Here is a 22,474-nt window from a genome sequence, read left to right as displayed (position 1 = left end):
CTGTGGCCCCATCCGATGATACCCCCGGACAGGGCCAAACAGGAAGGATATAACCCCACCCACTTTGCCAAAGCACAGCCCCCACACCACTAGAGGCAGATAATCCCAGTGGAGAGGGGAACCAGCCAGGCAGAGACAGCAAGGGCTCCAGAGCCTTTCCGTTCACCTTCACACTCCTGGGCCAGACTACACTCAATCATATGACCCACTGAAGAGATGAGTCTTCAGTAAAGACTTAAAAGTTGAGACCGAGTCTGCGTCTCTCACATGGGTAGGCAGACCATTCATGGCAGACCACGATGCATGGGCAACGTACACAATGGCCATTAATACTATTCCAAAGGAGTTTCCCATCTCCTCAAAAGTATCTCTGGAGGAATGCACTGAGGTATATAGAGAGAAATAGTAATGGCATGTTTTTGTAGGCACCAACACCAACTCCACCACAGTTAGTTGGACAAAGCCTATGAGGAAAATGAATGCAGTTTTTAAACTACAAAAATAACACAGGCTTAGGAGATCTTATACGTCTTGTTCTATGAGATAATCTTCATCCACTAACGTAATTTTTGTTAATTTTGAAGAATGTATATAATCATAAAAAAACACATAAATCACATAAAGGCTTCATAATTCATAAAGGCCACGTTAACTGATTATTATCTCATAGAAGAAAACGTATATGATCTCCTAAACCTGTGTTAACCATAGACCTTATTTTCGGCGTTTATTCCAAAACCCTATTCTTTCCCTATAAATGATGGCTGAACGAACCAGAGGTAACTTATTTCCGGGTTTTAGGTGTACAAACTGGCGATCTCTATTGGTGTGACGGGAGGGCGTTGGATTTCCATGGTAATGATGACGTCTCCTCTCTTGCTTTAATTGGTTGAGTTCGTTTTGCATGGCCCGGTGCCCCGGATAAGTGGAGAGTTTCCTAAAGATCCAATGGAATTGTAGAAAACATACCAACTCCGCTTACCTGGCCATGCAAAAGAAATTTGCCCATTGGAGGAAACCCCGTTGCCTCAAAATCCCTTCTTCTTTCCCCGCGCTATCGTCCTATTAGTTCTTGTTTTGAACTGTGACGGGTATTTCCGATTCAAAGACGGGTTCTCATAGGGCTATTGTTTAGTTGGACACGCCCTTTGGCCATGTTTGGTTGAAGGCGTAGATTTTTTTCGCCTGCCCGAAGCTCATAGTGTATCTACTTGGAGTGGCTGATCGGAACAACCTAGCGAACTAAAGGTTGGGAAATATTGCTTCTTCTTTATATCTTGGAAATGAATGTGTAGCTTGGTTACTATATTTAAGATCAAGTTCGATTGTGCCAATCTTGTAAGGAAATGTAAACTGTCTATCTATGGCTAGTTAGTTTACGGTGTGTGGTTGCCACTGCTTCAGAAAAATGATTCGGTATCGTGCTATTTACTGCAGCCAGACAGCCATCTAGCTAACGTTCGTTTGTTAGGCAATCAAATTTGGATATTGGGCAAACCATCACACTTGCTTGTAAACGAGATGGCATAAGTTGTAACATTAGGATATAGTAAACTCTTGAACAAGTCAAGTGAATTACAACATATCCGTCCAATAATTTTACTAGTACACTATAACTGTCTAACGTCATTAGCTAGTTAGAAGAGTAGTTATGTTACTTTAGCCAGCTAACGTTAGTTAGCAGACTACATCTGCCTGGCTAGCCTCCGCTGCAGATGGTTGGCTAACGTTAACTAACAAATTGGCATCATACGTTTTAAAAAAGTATTAACGTTACTGTAGTATTGGGGAAGCGGCAAGGTTACACAGTATTGTCTGGCTAGTGTCATTTAACCGAACTGGGTCGCTCACGACCATGATTGGGTTGGCTTGACGCTGAGAGTGAAAGCTGTGTGCAGTAGTCGGAGTAATTTATGTGTCAAGCCAGGACTGTTAACCAGCTAGCTAATGTTATATTAACAAGTCAACTATTTCATGTATTTGTTTTTGTAAAAGGTGAACTAACCAACCAACTTCATCACTACAAGTTGTGTGCAAGCATTGGCCATCCTAAACAATCATCTAATTGTCCTCCCCAGGTGTCCCTGTCTGGATAACATACCTGTACCTCCATTCACCTGTCCAACGATTATAAATATCTATCGTTCTACACGATCTATCTACACGATCTATCCCCACATCTTTGTCCCATTCCTTCTGCTCTCTTGGGACTCTATTTGCATCTGCGAGCGACAGTTTGAACATCAAATAACACATAAATATGGATAAAACGGAGCTGATTCAGAAAGCCAAGCTGGCGGAGCAGGCTGAGCGTTACGACGACATGGCTTCGTCCATGAAGGAGGTAACTGAGAAGGGGGCAGAGCTGTCGTGTGAGGAGAGAAATCTTCTATCGGTTGCCTACAAGAACGTTGTCGGGGCCCGGAGGTCCGCATGGCGGGTCATCTCCGCCATCGAGCAGAAGACAGAGGGCAGCGACAAGAAGCTTCAGATGGTGAAGGAATACCGGAATAAGGTGGAGACCGAGTTGCGAGACATCTGCAACGATGTATTGGTGAGTTAATGTTTTTCTGTCAGTCAGAATGAGTGGGCATGCATGGCTTTGCGAGAACCAGATTTGATTTACCCTGTTCACTTTCTCTGCTGGAAATTGAGGACAGGCTGTATGTGACGACCACAATAAACCATTTGTGGGGGTCAATCGTGGTATAAAAAAGCTTCTTGATAGAATCACCAACAAATTCTCACTGTTTCTGTGAGGCTGAGGAGAGAGAAAGAAGCTGTCATCCATTTTTTTTTCTTTGGAGATGAGATGATTTGGTTGACTGACTGTATCCGCCTTCTTTATGACAATCTCTTTTCTAGTAGTGCAAAATAGAGCAGTCCTATAAATTCCTTATTTGCTGTATTGCGTTAGTGGAAACCAAGACTGTTCTCTGGCTGGGTCTGCCAGTTTTGACTAGCAGAAGTTACTTTTCGTAGCAGGTTAGAATAATTAACGTGGCAGGTTAGGCAAATGAATGTGGCAGGTTAAAATGCAAACATTTCCTCAGACACGACTCAAACATATACAGTATCTAGCTAAAACCTGCCCTGAGAACAGTGTTGGTTTCCACTAATGCAATGCTGCCCCTCATTCATGGACTTCAACATTGCAGTGCTTCTATTGGTGTGATGTTTGTCTGAAACTATGCAGAACGGCTGCACCAATTGATTATCTGAGCCACAGTGGTGCAGTGGAATGACCTCCCCTTTCCACTGCTGCTCACAATCAATACAGTGCATTCGGAAAGTATTCAGACCCCTTGACCCTTTCCACATTGTTACTTTACAGCCTTATTCTAAAATGGATTCAATTGTTTTTTCCCCCTTATAAATCTACACACAATACCCCATAATGACAAAGTAAAAACTGTTTTTTAGTTATTTTTTTTACAATTATTCAGACCCTTTACTCTGTACTTTGTTGAAGCACCTTTGGCAGCGATTACAGCCTTGAGTCTTCTTGGGTATGACGCTACAAGGTTGGCACACCTGTATTTGGGGCGTTTCTCCCATTCTTCTCTGCAGATCCCCTCGAGCTCTGTAAGGTTGGATGTGGAGCGTCACTGCACAGCTATTTTCAGGTCTCTGCAGAGATGTTCGATTGGTTTCAAGTTCGGGCTCTCGCTGGGCCACTCAAGGACATTCAGAGACTTGTCCCGAAGCCACTCCTGCATTGTCTTTGCTGTGCTCTTAGGGTCGTTGTCCTGTTGGGGCGAAGGTTCTACTTCCAGTCTGAGCTCCTGAGCGCTCTGGAGCAGGTTTTCATCAAGGATATCTCTACTTTGCTCCGTTCATCTTTCCCTCGATCCTGACTAGTCTCCCAGTCCCTGCCGCGGTGCCTGGTGTCCTCCAGATGTGACCATTCTTGGTTTCATCAGACCAGAGAAAATAGTTTCTCATGGTCTGAGAGTCCATTGGGTGCTTTTTGGCAAACTCCAAGCGGGCTGTCATGTGCCTGCTGAGGAGTGGCTTCAGTCTGGCCACTCTACCATAAAGGCCTGATTGGTGGAGGGCTGTAGAGATAGCTGTCGGTTTGACCGGGCGGCCAGCTCTAGGAAGAGTCTTAGTGGTTCCAAACTTCTTCCATTTAAGAATGATGGAGGCCACTGTGTTCTTTGGGAGCTTTTTGCGTAACCTTCCCCAGATTCTGTGCCTCGACACAATCCTGTCTTCTAAAAACCCGTTTTCACTTTGTCATTTTCAGGTATTGTGTGTAGATTGAAGATTCCATTTTAGAATAAGGCTGTAATGTAACACAAGGTGGAAAAAGTGAAGGGGTGTGAATACTTTCCGAATGCACTGTATGGTTTGCAGGGCGGGCACAGGCCGTAAAGGCAGGCAGGACGTCTTCCCTTCCTCTTTTTACATTTCACTGAATAGTTTTATACGGGTTGTCAACAGAATAGTCATACATTCTGAGTCAAAGGGCATGGCAAATGTCCACCTAATAATGGGCTCTGCTTGGACTGATGTTTAGTTGCCTTGGCTGCTTGAGTTTGATATGCCAGATCAAATGAGGCTAAACAGCAGTATGTGAACTGGGCCTCCAGTGGGGATGTTGGAGCATCTAGACACGATGACGCGTTAAAATAATACTAAGCAGTTGTGGTACAGATAATATTAGCAAGTGACAGCACTGCCATAATCCTGTCGCTATGTTTTAAAAATGTGTGCCCCCTGCCGACCTACCCTTTTGTTCATTCAATGGCCCTTTTTTTATTTTTTTTATTTTTTTTTGTACAGGAAGGTTTTTACATGTTCTATACATTTCCGGTTCAACTGAGCTAATTTTAAGCACACACCTTGATCTCCATGTTGTTTTGAATGACTCGGTGACACTATTTCGGGGATCAACTGTAGCATGAGCTGTCATTGGGCTGATCATGTGCCCGACCCAATGAGATGGTGGTGGATCCTGTGGCCTTTGGTGTCCCTCAGTTCTTTGTTATACAGAATGGCTGTGGCTGCATCTCGAATGGCACACTATTCAAGCCCATATAGGGGCTTTGGTAAAAAGTAGTCAAAAGGGTGCTATTTGAGACAGAGTCCTAGTGTTGGCTGGGAGTTGCCTGACCTGTTTACATTGATGTCTTATCTACCGTCACTATGGGAGAGTTTATTCTTACTCCTGCCTGCAGGGTTTAAGTGGGTGTGGCCATGGTGACAGACGGTACCTGTAATCTCTCTTAGATTACTTGCCGGTGCCACAGCCCCCTAATTGTTCATCCACTTTAAAAGACACGGTTTAACACCACGGTGTGCCAATACTATGGGCTAATTTACTTCTAATTCTGCCTGTTCCTGGAGTGGCCAGTTTATCCACTGCAGCAGGATCTACTCTTTATGATTGACTCGTGTAATCATAGCTTCCCACCCCCACCCTCCCCATCCCCATCCGGCGGGTAGATATGGATAGAAAAGAGCAGGAGCCCTGCTTTATCTGACCAGGACCCAGTCGTAGAAGAAGACTCATGCAACACCCTGGATGGTGTCTCTGTCAACTGCATCCTTGACATAGTCACCTAAAGCGTAAAACAAGACTGAGATTCGCATTAGTAGTGCATGACCTTCCCATTGGCTCACTGTATTCAGCTTGTGTGTATGGTATTAGAGATGAAACAGTATGAACATTTCATATCACGATTATAGTGGCCAGAATTATCCCTGTTATCAGTATTATCGCGGTATTGTTAAAATGTGCCGGAAATGTTCAAAAAGTACTGAGACACACTGAAATAATTTCACCAAGTTTTAAACATTAAAATAATAACATTAACATTTAAAGATGGCACAGTGTGGCCATGAGAGGTAAGTTTCCCTCGTGCAGGTTTTAATGAACACAACCTTAAGTAAGCAAATCAAATAATCAAATCAAAACAAACAACAAATAACATTTGTAGTGAGGCACGGTAACCTTCATCAGCCTCAGAAAGCCAGGCCTCTCAACAATTTGAAATGGCATCATCTCCTTTGCAATGTAATATGAAAGGGCTGCAGTGAGGTCTCGAGCATGTTTTGACGTGGGTGCATAAGCAGCCTGCCTTTGAAATACTTGCTGGAGTGTCTGTGTCACAACTGTAGATGAGGGACCAGTAGCATCACTGGGTTTGCCTACTGCACGCCCACTCTGTAAACAAAGGAATGGCAAATGTAGTACTAGTATTATTATTATTGGTGTTACATTATATTTATTATTATACACACACACAGTCTATCTTCTGTGTAGCATTTGCGTATTTGCAATGACCCCATGCACAATTTACATAAATACAAATGAGTCTTAAGAAGACTAGGGCACTGCATCGCAGCGCTAGCTGCGCCACCAGAGACTCTGGGTTCGCGCCCAGGCACAATTGGCCTAGCGTCGTCCGGGTTAGGGAGGGTTTGGCCGGTAGGGATATCCTTGTCTCGTCGCGCACCAGCGACTCCTGTGGCGGGCCGGGCGCAGTGCGCGCTAACCAAGGGAGCCGGGTGCACGGTGTTTCCTCCGACACATTGGTGCGGCTGGCTTCCGGGTTGAATGTGCATTGTGTCAAGAAGCAGTGCGGTTGGGTTGTGTTTCGGCTTTCGACCTTCGTCTCTCCCGAGCCCGTACGGGCATTTTCCCCCATTCCGAAGTCCCCGCATCATGCATTGAGCTAAAAGTGAACTTACTTTGCATTCGCTATAAAGTAGTGGGTGGTGGTCACGAAGATGACTTAAGAGATTTGAAGTGTTGCCCCCTTTCGCAGCAATTTTTTGGGGCGGCATGTTCTGCAGACAAGGTGACCATCTTCGATTTTAAGTTTCCCTAAGCACTCTTGTAAAACCCAAAATACGACCACACTTCAGATTTGGTGTTCTTAGAAGGCAGAAAGATCTCCCGAGCGCTGTCACTGCCTTCCGCCATGTTTCACACGAAACAAAACCCACGTTGCATGCTGCGCCTACGTCAGACTGTTGCTAACTAACCATGTGTATGTGGCAAATAAAATTTTGATTTGATTTGAACTTTGGTTGATGCTGGACAGTATTTACCGTGAGTTTTTCAAACCGTGGTAATCGGTTTTAATGATAATTGAAAAGGCAATACTAATCGTCAGGAATTTTACTGTGGTTTATCGTGAAACCGGTAACCGTTTCATCCATATATAGTACTGGTTAACTAGTCAACCAGCTCAATAACCCTCAGTATATATGCGTCACCCTCATGCTTTAAATAGGGCAGAGATGTTTGTGCGAAGCTTAGCTGTATTTTTCAGTTTATCCCTCCGAACAGTGTGGTGTGCTTCCCTAATGGCACCCTATTCTCTATATAGGGCACTTCTTTTGACCAGGGCTGATAGTGCACTACCTCTACAGAGCCCCATGTAGAGAATAGGGTACCATTTGGTACGCAGATCCAGGGCCCCAAAGGAAAGGGGGTGGATTGGTTCTAAAAGCTTGGCTAGTCTACTATGGAACAACCTAATGCACAACCTCAACACTCCCAGAGGAAGAGTTCTATAATGTGGAAATGGACTACCTCACCACTTAAGCCACATTTATTGCAGTCTGTCTGGTGCTCTGTCTCTGTGGTGACAGTTGGGGGTGGGTATTAACACTCGTTGGTTTCCTGTCAAAAAGGGAACTTGTGCGGTGTCTTCGTTCAACAGGCTGTGTCTGAGACCTTTGACATTTAGCAAGGGAGACACACTAGCCCTGAGCATACAGTACCAGTCAACAGTTTAGACACTCCTACTCATTCCAGGGTTTTTTCTTTATTTTTACTATTTTCTACATTTTAGAATAATAGTGAAGACATCAAAACTATGGAATCATGTAGTAACCAAAAAAGTGTTAAACATATCAAAATATATTTGAGATTCTTCAAAGTAGCCACCCTTGGCCTTGATGACAGCTTTGCACACTCTTGGCATTCTCTCAACCAGCTTCATGAGGTATTCACCTGGAATGCATTTCAATTAACAGGTGTGCCTTGTTAATTTGTGGAATTTCTTTCCTTTTTAATGAGTTGGACCGCAGAGTGCAGGAAAAGCAGCCAACAAGCGCTCAGCATATGTGGGAACTCCTTCAAGACTGTTGGAAAAGTATTCCTCCTAAAGTTGGTTGAGAGAATGCCAAGAGTGTGCAAAGCTGTCAAGGCAAAGGGTGGCTACTTTGAAGAATCTCAAATATATTTTGATTTGTTTAACATATTTTTGGTTACTAAATGATTCCATATGTCTTATTTCATTGTTTTGATGTCTTCACTATTATTCTACAATGTAGAAAATAGTAAAAATAAAGAAAAACCCTTGATTGAGTAGGTGTGTTTGATTGGTACTGTATGTTGGTCTGTACAGTTGTCCTCCATACTCAATTGTGCAGTACACACTTAATTCTAGGTGTTTAGTGATGGAGGTAAGCTCAGTATTGTATTACATTTCTTGTGGATCAGGTTTAGATCTAGCACCCTGGTGGATTAAAGCAGATTACCAGTAATCCAGACGGGGCCATCATCTATTCCAGTGTTTCCTAACTCCAGTCCTCCAGTTCCCTCAACAGCACACATTTTTGTTGTAGCCCTGGACAAGTACAGCTGATTCAACTTGTCACTTACTTATTAAACCCTCAGAGTTGAATTAGGTGAGTTTGTCTGGGGCTACAATAAAAATGTGTGCTGTTAAACGAGTTGGGGAAACGCTGCTCTGGTCTTTACACCCTTTTGATCTGTGATGGGGGTGTCAGGCTGGTCATCGAAGCAAGCCAAGCTCTCATCCACACGGGCCCTTAACTTAACCGACATACACTGAGTGTACAAAACATACTTCGATCGGTGTAGATGAAGGCGACGAGGCGGGTTAAATAAATATTTTTAAGCCTTGAATATTGAGACATGGAATGTGTGCCATTCAGAGTGCCTTTTGAATGGGATATGGTAGTAGGTGCCAGGTATACCGTATTGTGTTAAGAACTTCAACACTGCTGGGCTTTGCACACTCAACAGTTTCCCGTGTATATCAAGAATGGTCCGCCACCCAAAAGACATCCAGCCAACTTGACACAACTGTGGGAAGCATTGGAGTCAACATGGGCCAGCATCCCTGTGGAACGCCTGACGAATTGAGGTTGTTGTGGGGGGGTGGGTGCTCTTCATGTTTGGTATACTCTATATGGCGTGCAGAGCCATGGTCAAGTGGGCAATACTCTCGGCACAAGCCACATGTACACGCCTCCCCACTGGAGACCAGGGTTCAATCCCAGTCTCCACCCTTTCATCTTATGTCACCCTTCTATAGCTATACCTGTCAAATAAAGAACCAAAGATATTCTGTTTATATAAGAACACAGCATCATCCTGCCGTGTCACTTCCTGTCCTGTGTGTATAGGAAGGTGTAACCCTGACAGACACGAATGTTCATTGAGGATGTAGCCTAGTGCTTTGGTGTGGCAGGCTCAATGCTGAGCTAGTTCGCACACTGGCTGAGCAGCATCTGTGTGCTCTAATTCTGCACTGGCCATCTGTTAGTGCCCTGCTCTACACAGGACCCCTCTGGGCTAGTGCCTTCATGGCTCCAGCCTCCTATTACATAATAAGTATGTATGTTATTACATATTCTAGGTAGTGGGTACACGCAGGGACAGGGATGTTTGTGTCTGGTCAAGTTATCACACTTTGGGTACAGTAGGTGATTTTGTATTGCCTGTCTGTGCTGTGCTGTCACGTCAACTCATTGTCATTCCGTGTTTGGTAAAGAGGTCAATGGAATTTGACCAAAACAATGACAACGCCACCCATGCGCCCCCCCCCCCCCCTGTGGGGGAGAGATTGAGAATCTCCTCGCCGCCGCCCGTCAAATTAGCCTACATTTAGCAATTGTTTGTCTATTTCACACTATGTCGGGGTACAAATCTGAGTATAATGCTTGTATAGATGTTGGAGCACAGAAATCATGACGGATTTGGCGAATATCCATTTTGGTATATTTGTTGGATGGGTGCCAATGACGGCGCCCTTCTATCCCCCACGTTCTGCGTTCCCAATGATCTCTCTACCCACATGCATGGCGTTGGCAAGAGCACAGACAGATCTGGGACCAGGCTGGATTTGTGTAACCTACGGTAAGCTGCTCACGAACCCATACAAACCCGTAAGGATACTGACTTGACCAATGTTTGACTGTGTAATATGCTGCTTCTTGTGCTGTGTTATGCTCAATGGGTTAAATAAGTCCAAATAAAATGGCCACCGGTAGCTTTTTGTTTTTTTTCCTGTGCTAGTAATACTGTTCATTTGCTCTCGTCACCATGAATAACGGGGATATGCCATCTGCTGTGGTCAGATGACCGTTTTTAAATGTAGCTAGACTATGGAAAGAATCAAGCTCGGTGGTCACAGTATGGCACTACAGCGTCATCCACGTTCACCTTATTTCACATGCTCCTGCTGCTTGGTTGTCCAGGTGCATAGGGAGGTCAGTGACTAACACTTGTGGTATAGGGTGAAAGTCAACGTTGGCTGAGTGTTGACGACATGACCGTGCCCAGCGCTCTGTTTGAATGGCTGTGTCCCAAATGGCACCCTATTCCCGTGGTAGTGCACCACCCATAGGGCACTGGTCAAAAGTCGTGTGCTATAATAGAGAATAGGGTGCCATTTGGGACGTACTGAATGTCTGAGCACATGTTTGTCTGGAGGCGGTAGGGAGGTGTACAAATTCCTCCCCTCTTTATCTGTGAAGGTTGCTGGTGATGATAGGAAGAGAATATATTTATTCTGTCCTGATTCCCACCCTCCCTCCAGGGATAAGATCAAACTGGAAGAAATAGTCTACGTCCCAAATGGCCCCCTATTCCCTAAGGTGTGCTCTATTTTTGAGTCCTATGGGTCCCGGTCAAAAGTAGTGCACTATATAGGAAATGGGGTGTCATTTGGGACACTACCATAGAGAGGATGGCAGCAGAGAAATTGGAGGATAGAATTGGTGTATAATTCAATAAGTCTTGAACAAGTGGCGCAGCGGTCTAAGGCACTGCATCTCAGTGCTAGAGGCGTCACTACAGACACCCTGGTTTGATTCCAGGCTGTATCACAACCGGCCGTAATTGGGAGTCCATAGGGTTTGGCCGTTGTAGGCCGTCATTGTAAATAAGAATTTGATCTTAACTGACTTGCCTCGTTAAATAAAATTAAAACCCAGCATGCTCACTTGAGGAGTCTAAGTGAGCTCTCCACTCTAACTGTCAGGCCTGATTTTGAGATTTTTATTTTGCCTTGTAAAATGTTCAGTTAGAGGTGCTGAATCACGCCATGAGCCTTTGAGGAGAAGGACTTCTGCTTCACTGACCTGCTACTAACACACACACACACGTTCAGCGCTGTGGCTGCTGAGGATGGAGGAGTGCTTCTCTAAGGATGTTTGTGGTGACGATTTCACTCGGAGGAAATGGCAGCCGGTTCAGCCCATTTCCTGGGTTTGCTGCGTGGCTTAAGTGTGTGCATGTGTGAGCAAGTGACTTCACAGAACAAGCAGCAGTTTAAGCTGTACAGTTAAACGGATACTTCGGGATTTTGGAAATGAGGCCCTCTGGGAAGTAGAGTCAGATGAACTCATGAATAGCATTTGTATGTCTCTGTGTGCCATTTGAAGGAAGTGGCTAACTAGCGCTAGCAATTGCGCTACCGCTAGTTAGCAGCTTCCTTCCAACTACAAGATATCCACGAGTTAATCTGACTCTGACAAAGGGCCTCATTCCCAAAATCCCAAAGTATCTCCCCTCTTGTCTGTGCATATCTACAGCGGTAGTATGGTGTCATGGGACACTCACTGTGAACAGTTGGTAGGGTAGTTGTAGTGAGGGTGGGTGGCAGGTAGCCTAGTGGTTAAAGCATTGGGCCAGTAACTGAAAGATCGCTGGTTCAAATATCCGAGCTGACGAGGTGAAAGATCTGTCTGGTCTATGTGACAATAAAACACTTTACCTGCACGTCAGTACTGTGGGGCAGGTGTAGTTGCCTGTCTGTCAGTACTGAGGGGCAGGTGTAGTTGCCTGTACGTCAGTACTGTGGGGCAGGTGTAGTTGCCTGTACGTCAGTACTGTGGGGCAGGTGTAGTTGCCTGTACGTCAGTACTGCGGGGCAGGTGTAGTTGCCTGTACGTCAGTACTGCGGGGCAGGTGTAGTTGCCTGTACGTCAGTACTGCGGGGCAGGTGTAGTTGCCTGTACGTCAGTACTGCGGGGCAGGTGTAGTTGCCTGTACGTCAGTACTGCGGGGCAGGTGTAGTTGCCTGTACGTCAGTACTGCGGGGCAGGTGTAGTTGCCTGTACGTCAGTACTGCGGGGCAGGTGTAGTTGCCTGTACGTCAGTACTGCGGGGCAGGTGTAGTTGCCTGTACGTCAGTACTGCGGGGCAGGTGTAGTTGCCTGTACGTCAGTACTGCGGGGCAGGTGTAGTTGCCTGTACGTCAGTACTGCGGGGCAACTACAACCTAAGATATACACTTAGACATACACTTAGGTTGGAGTCGTTAAAACTCATTTTTCAACCACTCCACAAATTTCTTGTTAACAAACTATAGTTTTGGCAAGTCGGTTAGGACATCTTTGTGCATGACACAAGTAATTTTTCCAACAATTGTTTACAGACAGATTATTTCACTTCATTGTATCACAATTCCAGTGGGTCAGAAGTTTACATACACTAAGTTGACTGTGCCTTTCAAACAGCTTGTAAAATTCCAGAAAATGATGTAATGGCTTTAGAAGCTTCTGATAGGCTAATTGACATAATTTGAGTCAATTGGAGGTGTACCTGTGGATGTATTTCAAGGCCTACCTTCAAACACAGTGCCTCTTTGCTTGACATCATGGGAAAATCAAAAGAAATCTGGAGAAAAAAATTGTAGTCCTCCACAAGTCTGGTTCATCCTTGGGAGCAAGGATGCCTTCCAAATGCCTGAAGGTACCACATTCATCTGTACAAACAATAGTATGCAAGTATAAACACCATGGGACCACGCAGCCGTCATACCGCTCAGGAAGGAGACGGGTTCTGTCTCCTAGAGATGAACGTACTTTGGTACGAAAGGTGCAAATAAATCCCAGAACAACAGCAAAGGACCTTGTGAAGATGCTGGAGGAAACAGGTACAAAAGTTTCTATATCCACAGTAAAACAAGTCCTATATCGACATAACCTGAAAGGCCGCTCAGCAAGGAAGAAGCCACTGCTCCAAAACCGCCATAAAAAAAGCCAGACTAAAGATTGTACTTTTTGGGGAAATGTCCTCTGGTCTGATGAAACAAAATAGGAACTGTTTGGCCATAATGACCATCGTTATGTTTGGAGGAAAAAGGGGGAAGCTTGCAAGCCGAAGAACACCATTCCAACCGTGAAGCACGAGGAAAATTATGTGGATATATTGAAGCAACTTCTCAAGACATCAGTCAGGAAGTTAAAGCTTGGTCACAAATGGGTTTTCCAAATGGACAATGACCCCAAGCATACTTCCAAAGTTGTGGCAAAATGGCTTAAGGACAACCCAAAGGTATTGCCATCATAAAGCCCTGACCTCAATCCTATAGAACATTTGTGGGCGGAACTGAAAAAGCATGTGCGAGCAAGGAGGCCTAGAAACCTGACTGTTACACCAGCTCTGTCAGGAGGAATGGGCCAAAATTCACCCAACTTATTATGGGAAGCTTGCGGAAGGCTACCCGAAACGTTTGACAAACGTTAAACAATTTTAAAGGCAATGCTACCAAATACTAATTGTGTGTATGTAAACTTCTGACCCACTGGGAATGTGATGAAAGAAATAAAAGCTGAAATAAATAATTCTCTCTACTGTTTTTCTGACATTTCACATTCTTAAAATAAAGTGGTGATCCTAACTGACCTAAAACAGGGAATTTTTACTAGGATTAAATGTCAGGAATTATGAAAAACTGAGTTTAAATGTATTTGGCTAAGGTGTATGTAATCTTCCGACTTCAACTGTATATAGTAAAAATAATACAATTGAAGATAACTGAATAAAATGGAAAGGATATTTTTCCCTAACAATTTCTGAGGGAGTGCGCACGTGTGGCTATTCTGTGTTGAGTGGTTAAGTGATCATTTGAAACAGGTTCTCCTTAATTTAGAATTATTTTGCAGCTGTAGTTGTGATACAAACCTTCAAATGTATTAGAAAAATACAAAAATGGCCTGCATCATGTGACTGATGATTTGAAAAAAAGTTGCATGAAAGGCATGCGCTCTGCTCTCTCTTGCGCAGGCTGCACACACTTTATCAGTCTCTCATTCACAATTTTTAAAAGCACTTGATAATATTCTCACCTATCAGAATATTCTCAATTTAATCTGGTCTTTACATATTGCCTACTAATATACAGTACCAGTCAGAAGTTTGGATACACCTACTCATTCCAGGGCTATTTTTTATTTTTCGATTTTCTACATTGTAGAATACTAGTGAATATGTCAAAACTATGAAATAACACAAATGGAATCATGTAGTAACCAAAAAAGTGTTAAACAAATCGAAATATATTTGTCCGTTGGGCTGACAGATGGTGACGCGTGATTCATCACTCCAGACGATGCGTTTCCACTGCTCCAGAGTCCAATGACGGCGAGCTTTACACCACTCCAGCCAACGCTTGGCATTGCGCATGGTCTTAGGCTTGTTTGTGGCTCCTCGGCCATGGAAACCCATTTCATGAAGCTCCTGACAAGAAGTTATTGTGCTGACGTTGCAGGCAGTTTGGAACTCCGTAGTGAGTGTTGCAACTGAGGAGAGGCGATTTGATTTTTTTTCTTCTTTTTTTGAATTTTTATGCGCTTCAGCACTCGGCGATCACGTTCTGTGAGCTTGTGTGGCCTACCACTTCACGGCTGAGCCGTTGTTCATCCTAGACGTTTCCACTTCACAATAACAGCACTTACAGTTGACCGGGGCAGCTCTAGCAGGGCAGAAATTTGACAAACTGACTTGTTGGGAATGTGGCATCCTATGACTGTGCCACGTTGAAAGTCAGAGGTCTTCGGTAAGGCCATTCTACCGCCAATGTTCGACAATGGCGATTGCATGGCTGTGTGCTCGATTTTATTACTTTTGTGTGTGTGTGTGTGTGTGTGTATATATGTGTGTATGTATTTGGCCACTTCAGTTATTATACAAAACATATAGGCCTATGGGCTAGGCTACTTAAAGCATGTGACTACTATTGGAAAAAGTTGCAAAAAAATGAATGTGCCGTTTCTTGCCTTAGACTGCACCCTCTGGGCATCAAGTGATGATATTCTCACTCATCAGACTATTCTCAATATTATCTTGTCTTTACATATACTAAATAACGTGTGAAATTAGTTGTGATTTATCATGCACCTGTCGGGAACAGGGGCAGTGGGGATAAAAGACATCTGTATGCACTTGAATAGCGAATGGAGGACGCTTTTCCCCCGGTTCGTTTAATGCCAGCCAGGTAGTGCCATTTTGGAGAAGCCTAGTTTCCATGACTCAACAGTCACGTGGAATTTGACTGCGGTCATGACTCGTGACTGCCGGTGTGGTTGTAGTACGGTCACCGTGACAGCCCTGCCTGTACGTCAGTGCTGTGCTCTGGCAAGTGTAGTTGCCTGTGCGTCAGTGCTGTCACCGGGCGTCTCACCCAGGCTGTCAGATTCTCGTCACACCCACGCCGAGCTGATAATCAGGTATTAGAGAGCCAGCATTAACTGCAGCCTGTAGTTGGTATCACCTTCACTCGAGCCTTTCACTGGGTTATCTCTCTGCCTCCTCCGCATCTTTCACTGTGTTTTCTGGGTTCGGCCCGCTACACAGACGAAACACAAATGATGTCATTTGTAATTCCTTCCTGCCTCCCTCCTTGGGGCTGAACATTGGCCTCACCATGCTGTAGTACTGACCGCCGCAGATGCAGGGAGCGGATAACTGCTTACCACACGTGTAGTCTCGTGCCAGTTTGTGCTGTCGTGCCAACCACCTGTCACTCATTTGCCATGCCAAACACGATTGACTCGACAATAACACTTGTGGAGTAGACGAGCACAAACGTATGTGGGACCAGGCTACCTAACGCACGTGGTCTCTAGGTAGGACTCTGTCTACTGCTGTAAGCAGCGTGCCCTTATTAAGAGGAAGTGGACGATTGTTCGGTTTACACAGGAAGCTGGTTGTGGAGTGCTCATTCTTTCGTACCAGTGTTATGTGCATGTAAATGCCAACCACAACCTGTTTGTGGGAGTAACGCACAATCTGAGGCAACGGATAAGTCAACAAAGTGCAGCTACAATAATTGATAGGGGTTTGTCCCAAATTGCACCCTGTATAGTGCGCTAATTTTGACCAATTCTGGGAATCGGGTGCTGTTTGAGACTCATTCAATGTTTTATGTGCGCGATAACCATGCAGAGTGTTTTGGTGTGTTTGCGAGAATTTAACTCCAAAAGATCATGTCCAAGGTTTTGTTTAACCCGAGTCATCCTGCACCACTGGCCAAAGGAAGGAGCCCATCACATTTATTTTTTCCCTTTTTGTAAATGATATTTTCTGTTGCTGAAGAAGCACTCCCCCTCTGGATGCCACAGTATTTTCTTTCTCCTCTTCAAAGCAGGTCACATTTAATGAAAAATATACTTTTTTACTTGAAGTTACAACTTCTAAGCATTTCTTCCAATTATTTTCTCCCTCCAATTTTAATTATTGAACTGTGGCCTGTCTTGGAATCCTGTCTGTGTACAAAATGAGTTGGGACGTGTCCCAAATGGCACCCTATATAGTGCACACATTTTTACCAGGGCCCAAGTGTACTATGTAAGGAATGGGGTGCTATTTGAGACGCAGACATGCGTCTCAAATAGTTCTTCACATTAATATTAACTCTCCTCCTGTCGGTTTTTTCCCTCAGGGGCTGCTGAGCAAATATTTGATTGAAAATGCTCCTAATGCGGAGAGCAAAGTGTTCTATTTGAAGATGAAGGGAGACTACTACAGATACCTGGCTGAGGTGGCCTCCGCAGATGACAAGAAGGGTAAGTACTGGTCCTCTGGACTGATCAGTCGCCGTCTACGTACCAAATGGCACCCTATTCCCCATATATGTTACTACTTTTGAACATGGACCATGTCCTAAATGGCACCCTATTCTCTAAGGGCCCTGGTCAAAAGTAGTGCATTATATAGGGAATAGGCTGTCATTTGGGACTCAGATTCATTCTCTCAGGACGGGGGGGGGGGGGGGGGGGGGGTGGGGGATTGATAGTTACATATTGCAATATTATTTCTGGATGATATTATATCGATATTTGACTCCAAGTTTCAATTTGTGAACATTTTTATTTATTTTTGGCTAGTGTAGGTAGTGTTAGCTAGCGCTAGTTTGCAGTACCTGCACCAAAACTCTGGTATTTTTTTATTTAACTAGGCAAGCCAGTTAAGAACAAATTCTTATTTACAATGAAGGCGTACCCCGGCCAAACCCTAACCCAGACGACGCTGGGCCAATTGTGTGTCACCCTATGGGACTCCCAATCATGGCCAGTTGTGATACAGCCTGGAATCGAACCAGGGTCTGACGCCTCTAGCACTGAGATGCAGTGCCTTAGACCGCTGCGCCACTTGGGAGCCCAACAGCCTATAGCTTGTTCTCCATCTTCTTTTTAAATAGTGAGCAACATGTTTTCAGCACTTATTTCCCTGACTGATCAAAACTCGTTTTCTCTTCTCCCTCTGTAGCGGACATGTAGTGAGCAATATGTTTGGAACATCAAATCGCCGTATCAATTCACAATACATATAGAAACGTGAGAATCGCAATGCATATCTTATCGACACCTAAGTATCGTGATAATATCGTATCGTGAGGTCCGTGTCAATTCCCAGCCCTAGCTCCCACTGGTCTCCCTGTCCCTCCTTGTATCTGGAGCCAGGAGTTTACAGTGGATAAAAGACTCAATCATAAACTGCATTGTAGTAGAAAGGATTACAGGGGCTTATGAGGTTATAGTCTGGCCATGAAATGAAATGATGGTTATGTTGTAGAGGAGACAGTGTACCAGGGAGGACAGCAGCTCTGTGTCTCAAATGGAACCCTATTCTGTTTAGTGCACTAATTTTGACCAAATCCCTGGACCCTGGTCAACCATGGTGTACTAGAAGGGAAATGAACCGGGTGCCATTTGGAATGCTCATCAGTTATCTTTTTGTTTGTTGATATTGTTTTGTTGTCAGACAGTATGTGTTGATAAGGCATCTGGTTTTGTTTTCCTGTTTCCCCTCAAATCATTATAGAGCTCGAAGGTATTTAACAAGCGTTTACTCAAGCATGCATCACCCTCTGGAAGAAAAAAATATGTAAATACATTCTGTGTGTTTGAGCGCCATCCAGACCTCTAGCTTCAGGGGATTCAAGTTTGTTGATTTATTGCAGGCTGAGTTAGTTTGGGCTCTGAACGTGGAGATGGGTGTATGAATGTTCCCTTCCTGGGGGTCTCGTCCCTCCCTCCTGCCCCAATTGAAGATGGACGGGGTTGAAACGGGGAAGGGGAGGATGTGTCTCTGTCTGGCACCAGCTACAAATGAACAGTTGAAATGTAGGCCTAGGTCTAATCAGTTAGTAGCATAACGCTCGCTGGCTTATTTTGGCAGCCACTTCAGGCACTCTGCAATTAGGTCCACATGGACCATATCAGGGGATTATTTGGTACTTTGTTATTCTTTTTATACATATATTTTTCGATTTTACCCCCTTTTTCTCCCCAATTTTTTGGCGATCTCGTCTCATCGCTGGAACTCCCCAACGGGCTCGGGAGAGGCGAAGGTTGAATCATGCGTCCTCCGAAACATGACCTGGCTAACCGCTCTTAACACCCGCCAGCTTAACCCGGAAGCCAGCTGCACCAATGTGTCGGCGGAAACACCTTTCAACTGGCATCCGAGGTCAGCCCGCAGGCAACCGGCCCCCCACAAGGAGTCACTAGAGCGCGACGAGCCAAGTAAAACCCCACTGGCCAAACCCTCCTCTAACCCGGACGACGCTGGGCCAATTGTGCGCCGTCCTATGGGACTCCCAACCACGGCTGGTTGTGGCACAGCTCGGGATATGAACCCGGGACCATAGTAACGCCTCTAGCACTACTGCATGCAATGCAGTGCCTTAGAGCCCCCCGGTACTTTGTTATTCTTAATGCCACGGCACTATTTGTAGCTTCGGTGCTCAACAAAGGATATTTATAAGTCCATTATCTCATATAGGCATAGCTCTCAGAAACACTTTCAGATAGGCTGACAATGGTCAGAACATTGGCCAGGCCAGAGCAGGGAAAGGAAAGTGACTCCATCTGGAGCAGTGATGGATGCCTGGAGACACATGACTTCCTGACCAAAGTCACATTTTTACAAAGGTTGTGAAATGAAACCGAGACAATCGGTTTGTCCCAAATAGCGCCTTTATCCCTATGAAGTGTACTACTTTTGAGCCTAGGGGCCTGAAATGTAGTGCGCTATATAAGGAATAAGGTGCCATTTGGGACATAGAGAATGTTTTTAAGAGTCGGAGCTCTATCTTTAATTATTCCTTCTTACCCCCCCTCCTCTCCCACAGAGACGATATCCAACTCTCAAGACTCGTACCAAGAGGCGTTTGACATCAGCAAGAAGGAGATGCAGCCCACCCACCCCATCCGCCTGGGCTTGGCCCTCAACTTCTCTGTCTTCTTCTACGAGATCCTCAACTCCCCAGAGAAGGCCTGCTCACTGGCCAAACAGGTCGGGATAATGACACAACACAGAAGCCCACACTGGCGGCGTCTCACTCTGCACCCTATTCCCTATACGGTGCTTTCTTTTGACCGGGACCCATATGGCTCTGGTCAAAAGAAGTGCACCATATAGGGAATAGGGTGCCATTATGTGGGTGCGCACTATACAGGGACAGAGCTGTATTATATGCCCTCTCTCTCTCCACCTTTCATCTCCTTGTTCATATGCATATATCAACCGTTTGATTATTTGTGCGTGTGCTCGTAGGCCTTTGATGACGCCATCGCTGAGCTCGACACGCTGAGCGAAGACTCGTACAAAGACAGCACCCTCATCATGCAGCTGCTTAGGGACAACCTCACAGTAAGTACCCTCCTGCCTCCCTCCACGGCGCCACGGGATTGGACACTCCTGCAGCACATCTGCCCACCCTCCACCGAGCGACATGAGTGGACACATCCCACCTACATACATTCACCCACACAGGCACCGACTGCAACCCCCCTTAGTTTAGTGTTTTAATCTCAAGCAGGAGGCAGTACCATTTTGTGAATGATTAGCTAGGGTATAGGGGTTTGAAATGATTTGACCTAAGTGGAGCACATGTATAATATACCATTTTAGCTTTACTTTTATCCAAAGTGACTTACAATACAGTGAGTGTGTCCATTTTTAGATAGTGACTTCTGAAATGCTTCTGGTCAGTGCATTGTTAATGTTTTTTTGTCTTGTGTGTTTCAGCTATGGACGTCTGATAATGCAGCAGATGAGCCAGAGACTGGAGAGGAAGGAGAGAACTGAGATGCTCCCTGTCCTTCCTCGCCAAGAAAAAAGAGAAAGACCCCCAAAAATATTTTACACTTCATTCCTCATTGTTCCACTTGAAATGATTCTAGTAATGAGCGCCTGTCGTTACCAAGGAGCTGTCAGTGTATGGCAAATTTTAAATAATTTTCGTTTTCACCACGACTTTTCGGTATGAATAAAAACTAAATTAATTTAAAGTAAATAATATTGCCATTCCTGAGTTTGTGTTTGTCCCGGCCTTCCTGACGTGCAGTTTCTGCTGTGGAAAAGTATTCGCTTCACTTTAACATTAACTGTCTGTTCAACATGACAATATAGGATGTATGTGTATGTACACTCCCATATTTATTTGGACAGTGATGCTAAAGCTTTTAATTTGTCTCTGTACTCTAGCATTTTGGATTTGAGATCAAATGTTTTATGAGACAACAGTACAGACTTTCCTTTTTTTTTGGCAATTCGTTTTGGTTGTTTCTGGTAATTTTGTGCCCAATAGAAATTAATGGTAAATAATGTGTTGTTGTTTTGTGGTCACTTTTATTGTAAATAAGAATAGAATATGTTTCTGAACACTTCTACGTTAATGTTGATGCTATCATGATTACGGATAATCATGAATGAATTGTTAATAATGATGAAAGTTAGAGGGTCAAAGATCGTACCCCCAAAACATTCTAACCTTTCACCATTACCAATAACAGTGGAGGTTAGGATTTTCTTTTGGGTATGATATTTATGCATCTGTAACTTTCTCACTCATCATTATTCATGATTATCCGTAATCGTGGTATCTTCCACATTATTGTAGACGTGTTCAGACACATTCTATTCTTACTTCCAATAAAAGTGACTACAAAATTACGCAATACATTATTTACCATTTCTATTGGGCACAACATAATCTGAAGCAAACAAACAAACTGCAATTGCATCCAACCAATTTGTAGTCCCAAGCTCGGGTGTTGTCCTTGCGTGCTGGGAATATGGGCCCAAATACTAAACCTTTGACTACATTTAATACACTAAGTGAATTTGTCTAAATACTTATGACACCTTACAATGGGGGGGACTAGATGCATAATGTGCTTTCATTTCTAAACAGTGAAAATACCCTCAAATAGACCGCCCGAGTGGCGCAGCAGTCTAAGGCACTGCATCTCAGTGCTAGAGGCGTCACTACAGACACTGGTTCGATTCCAGGCTGTATCACCACCGGCCGATTGGGAGTCCCATAGGGCGAAGCACAATTGGCCCAGCGTCATTAGGGTTTGGCCCGGGGTAGGCCGTCACTGTAAATAAGAATTTGTTCTTAACTGATTTGCATAGTTTAATAAAAAAGGCAAATTAAAAGGTGACATTTTGTACTGTCGCCTAGTATGAAATATTTGATTTCCAATCCAAAACATTTGATTTCAAGTCCATATTGCTGGAGTGAAGAGACAAATTAAATGTTTTGCTTCACTGTTCAAATAAATATATGTGTGTGTCCAGAAAGATCTATTTAGTACGTTATGAAAGACCATTTGCAAACGGCGAGCATGGAGCAGCCTGGGCATATGGTGGGGAGGGAAAGACATGTCAAGCTGACCCAAATTTTACAGCTATTCTGGCGTGCCTCCACGGTTTGGTCTTCCAAAAAGGGTGCAAGGTAGTTGCATCTGCCAGCACCTGCTGGACCATGTAAGCCAACCTGTCATGTTGGTTCTGTCCCAAATGGCAACCTATTCCCTTTTATTATGCACTACTTTTGACCAGAGCCCTCGTCAAAAGTAGTGCACTATGAAGGAAATAGGGTGCTATTTGGGATGCAAATTGTATGGTAACTTGAACACTCCTGCCACCTGTATTGTATGAAGCTGCTGTGGTTGTCCA

General features: G+C 44.4%; 1 protein-coding gene across 1 annotated transcript; it reads left to right on the top strand.

The window, feature by feature from the left end:
- The first annotated feature begins 1,156 nt into the window (after positions 1-1,156).
- ywhaqa (tyrosine 3-monooxygenase/tryptophan 5-monooxygenase activation protein, theta polypeptide a) lies at positions 1,157-21,774 on the top strand. The gene is made up of 6 exons (XM_038962972.1): positions 1,157-1,248; positions 2,079-2,554; positions 16,944-17,067; positions 19,638-19,801; positions 20,063-20,158; positions 20,537-21,774. Exons 2-6 carry the CDS (start codon positions 2,261-2,263, stop codon positions 20,594-20,596), a joined length of 738 nt encoding a protein of 245 aa, XP_038818900.1. The 5' UTR covers positions 1,157-1,248; positions 2,079-2,260; the 3' UTR covers positions 20,597-21,774.
- Positions 21,775-22,474: the final 700 nt, after the last annotated feature.

This window comes from Salvelinus namaycush, chromosome 24 (genome assembly GCF_016432855.1).
Source record: "Salvelinus namaycush isolate Seneca chromosome 24, SaNama_1.0, whole genome shotgun sequence".
NCBI lineage: Eukaryota > Metazoa > Chordata > Actinopteri > Salmoniformes > Salmonidae > Salvelinus > Salvelinus namaycush.
The sequence above is the reverse complement of the archived record's forward strand: the minus strand, read 5'-3'. Positions and strand labels throughout refer to the sequence as shown.

Coding starts and splice junctions, on each gene's coding strand:
- ywhaqa (XM_038962972.1), top strand. CDS start 2,261: ATGGATAAAACGGAGCTGATTCAGAAAGCCAAGCTGGCGGAGCAGGCT. Junction 2,555..16,943: donor ACATCTGCAACGATGTATTG/GTGAGTTAATGT, acceptor TTTTTCCCTCAG/GGGCTGCTGAGCAAATATTT. Junction 20,159..20,536: donor TGCTTAGGGACAACCTCACA/GTAAGTACCCTC, acceptor TGTGTGTTTCAG/CTATGGACGTCTGATAATGC.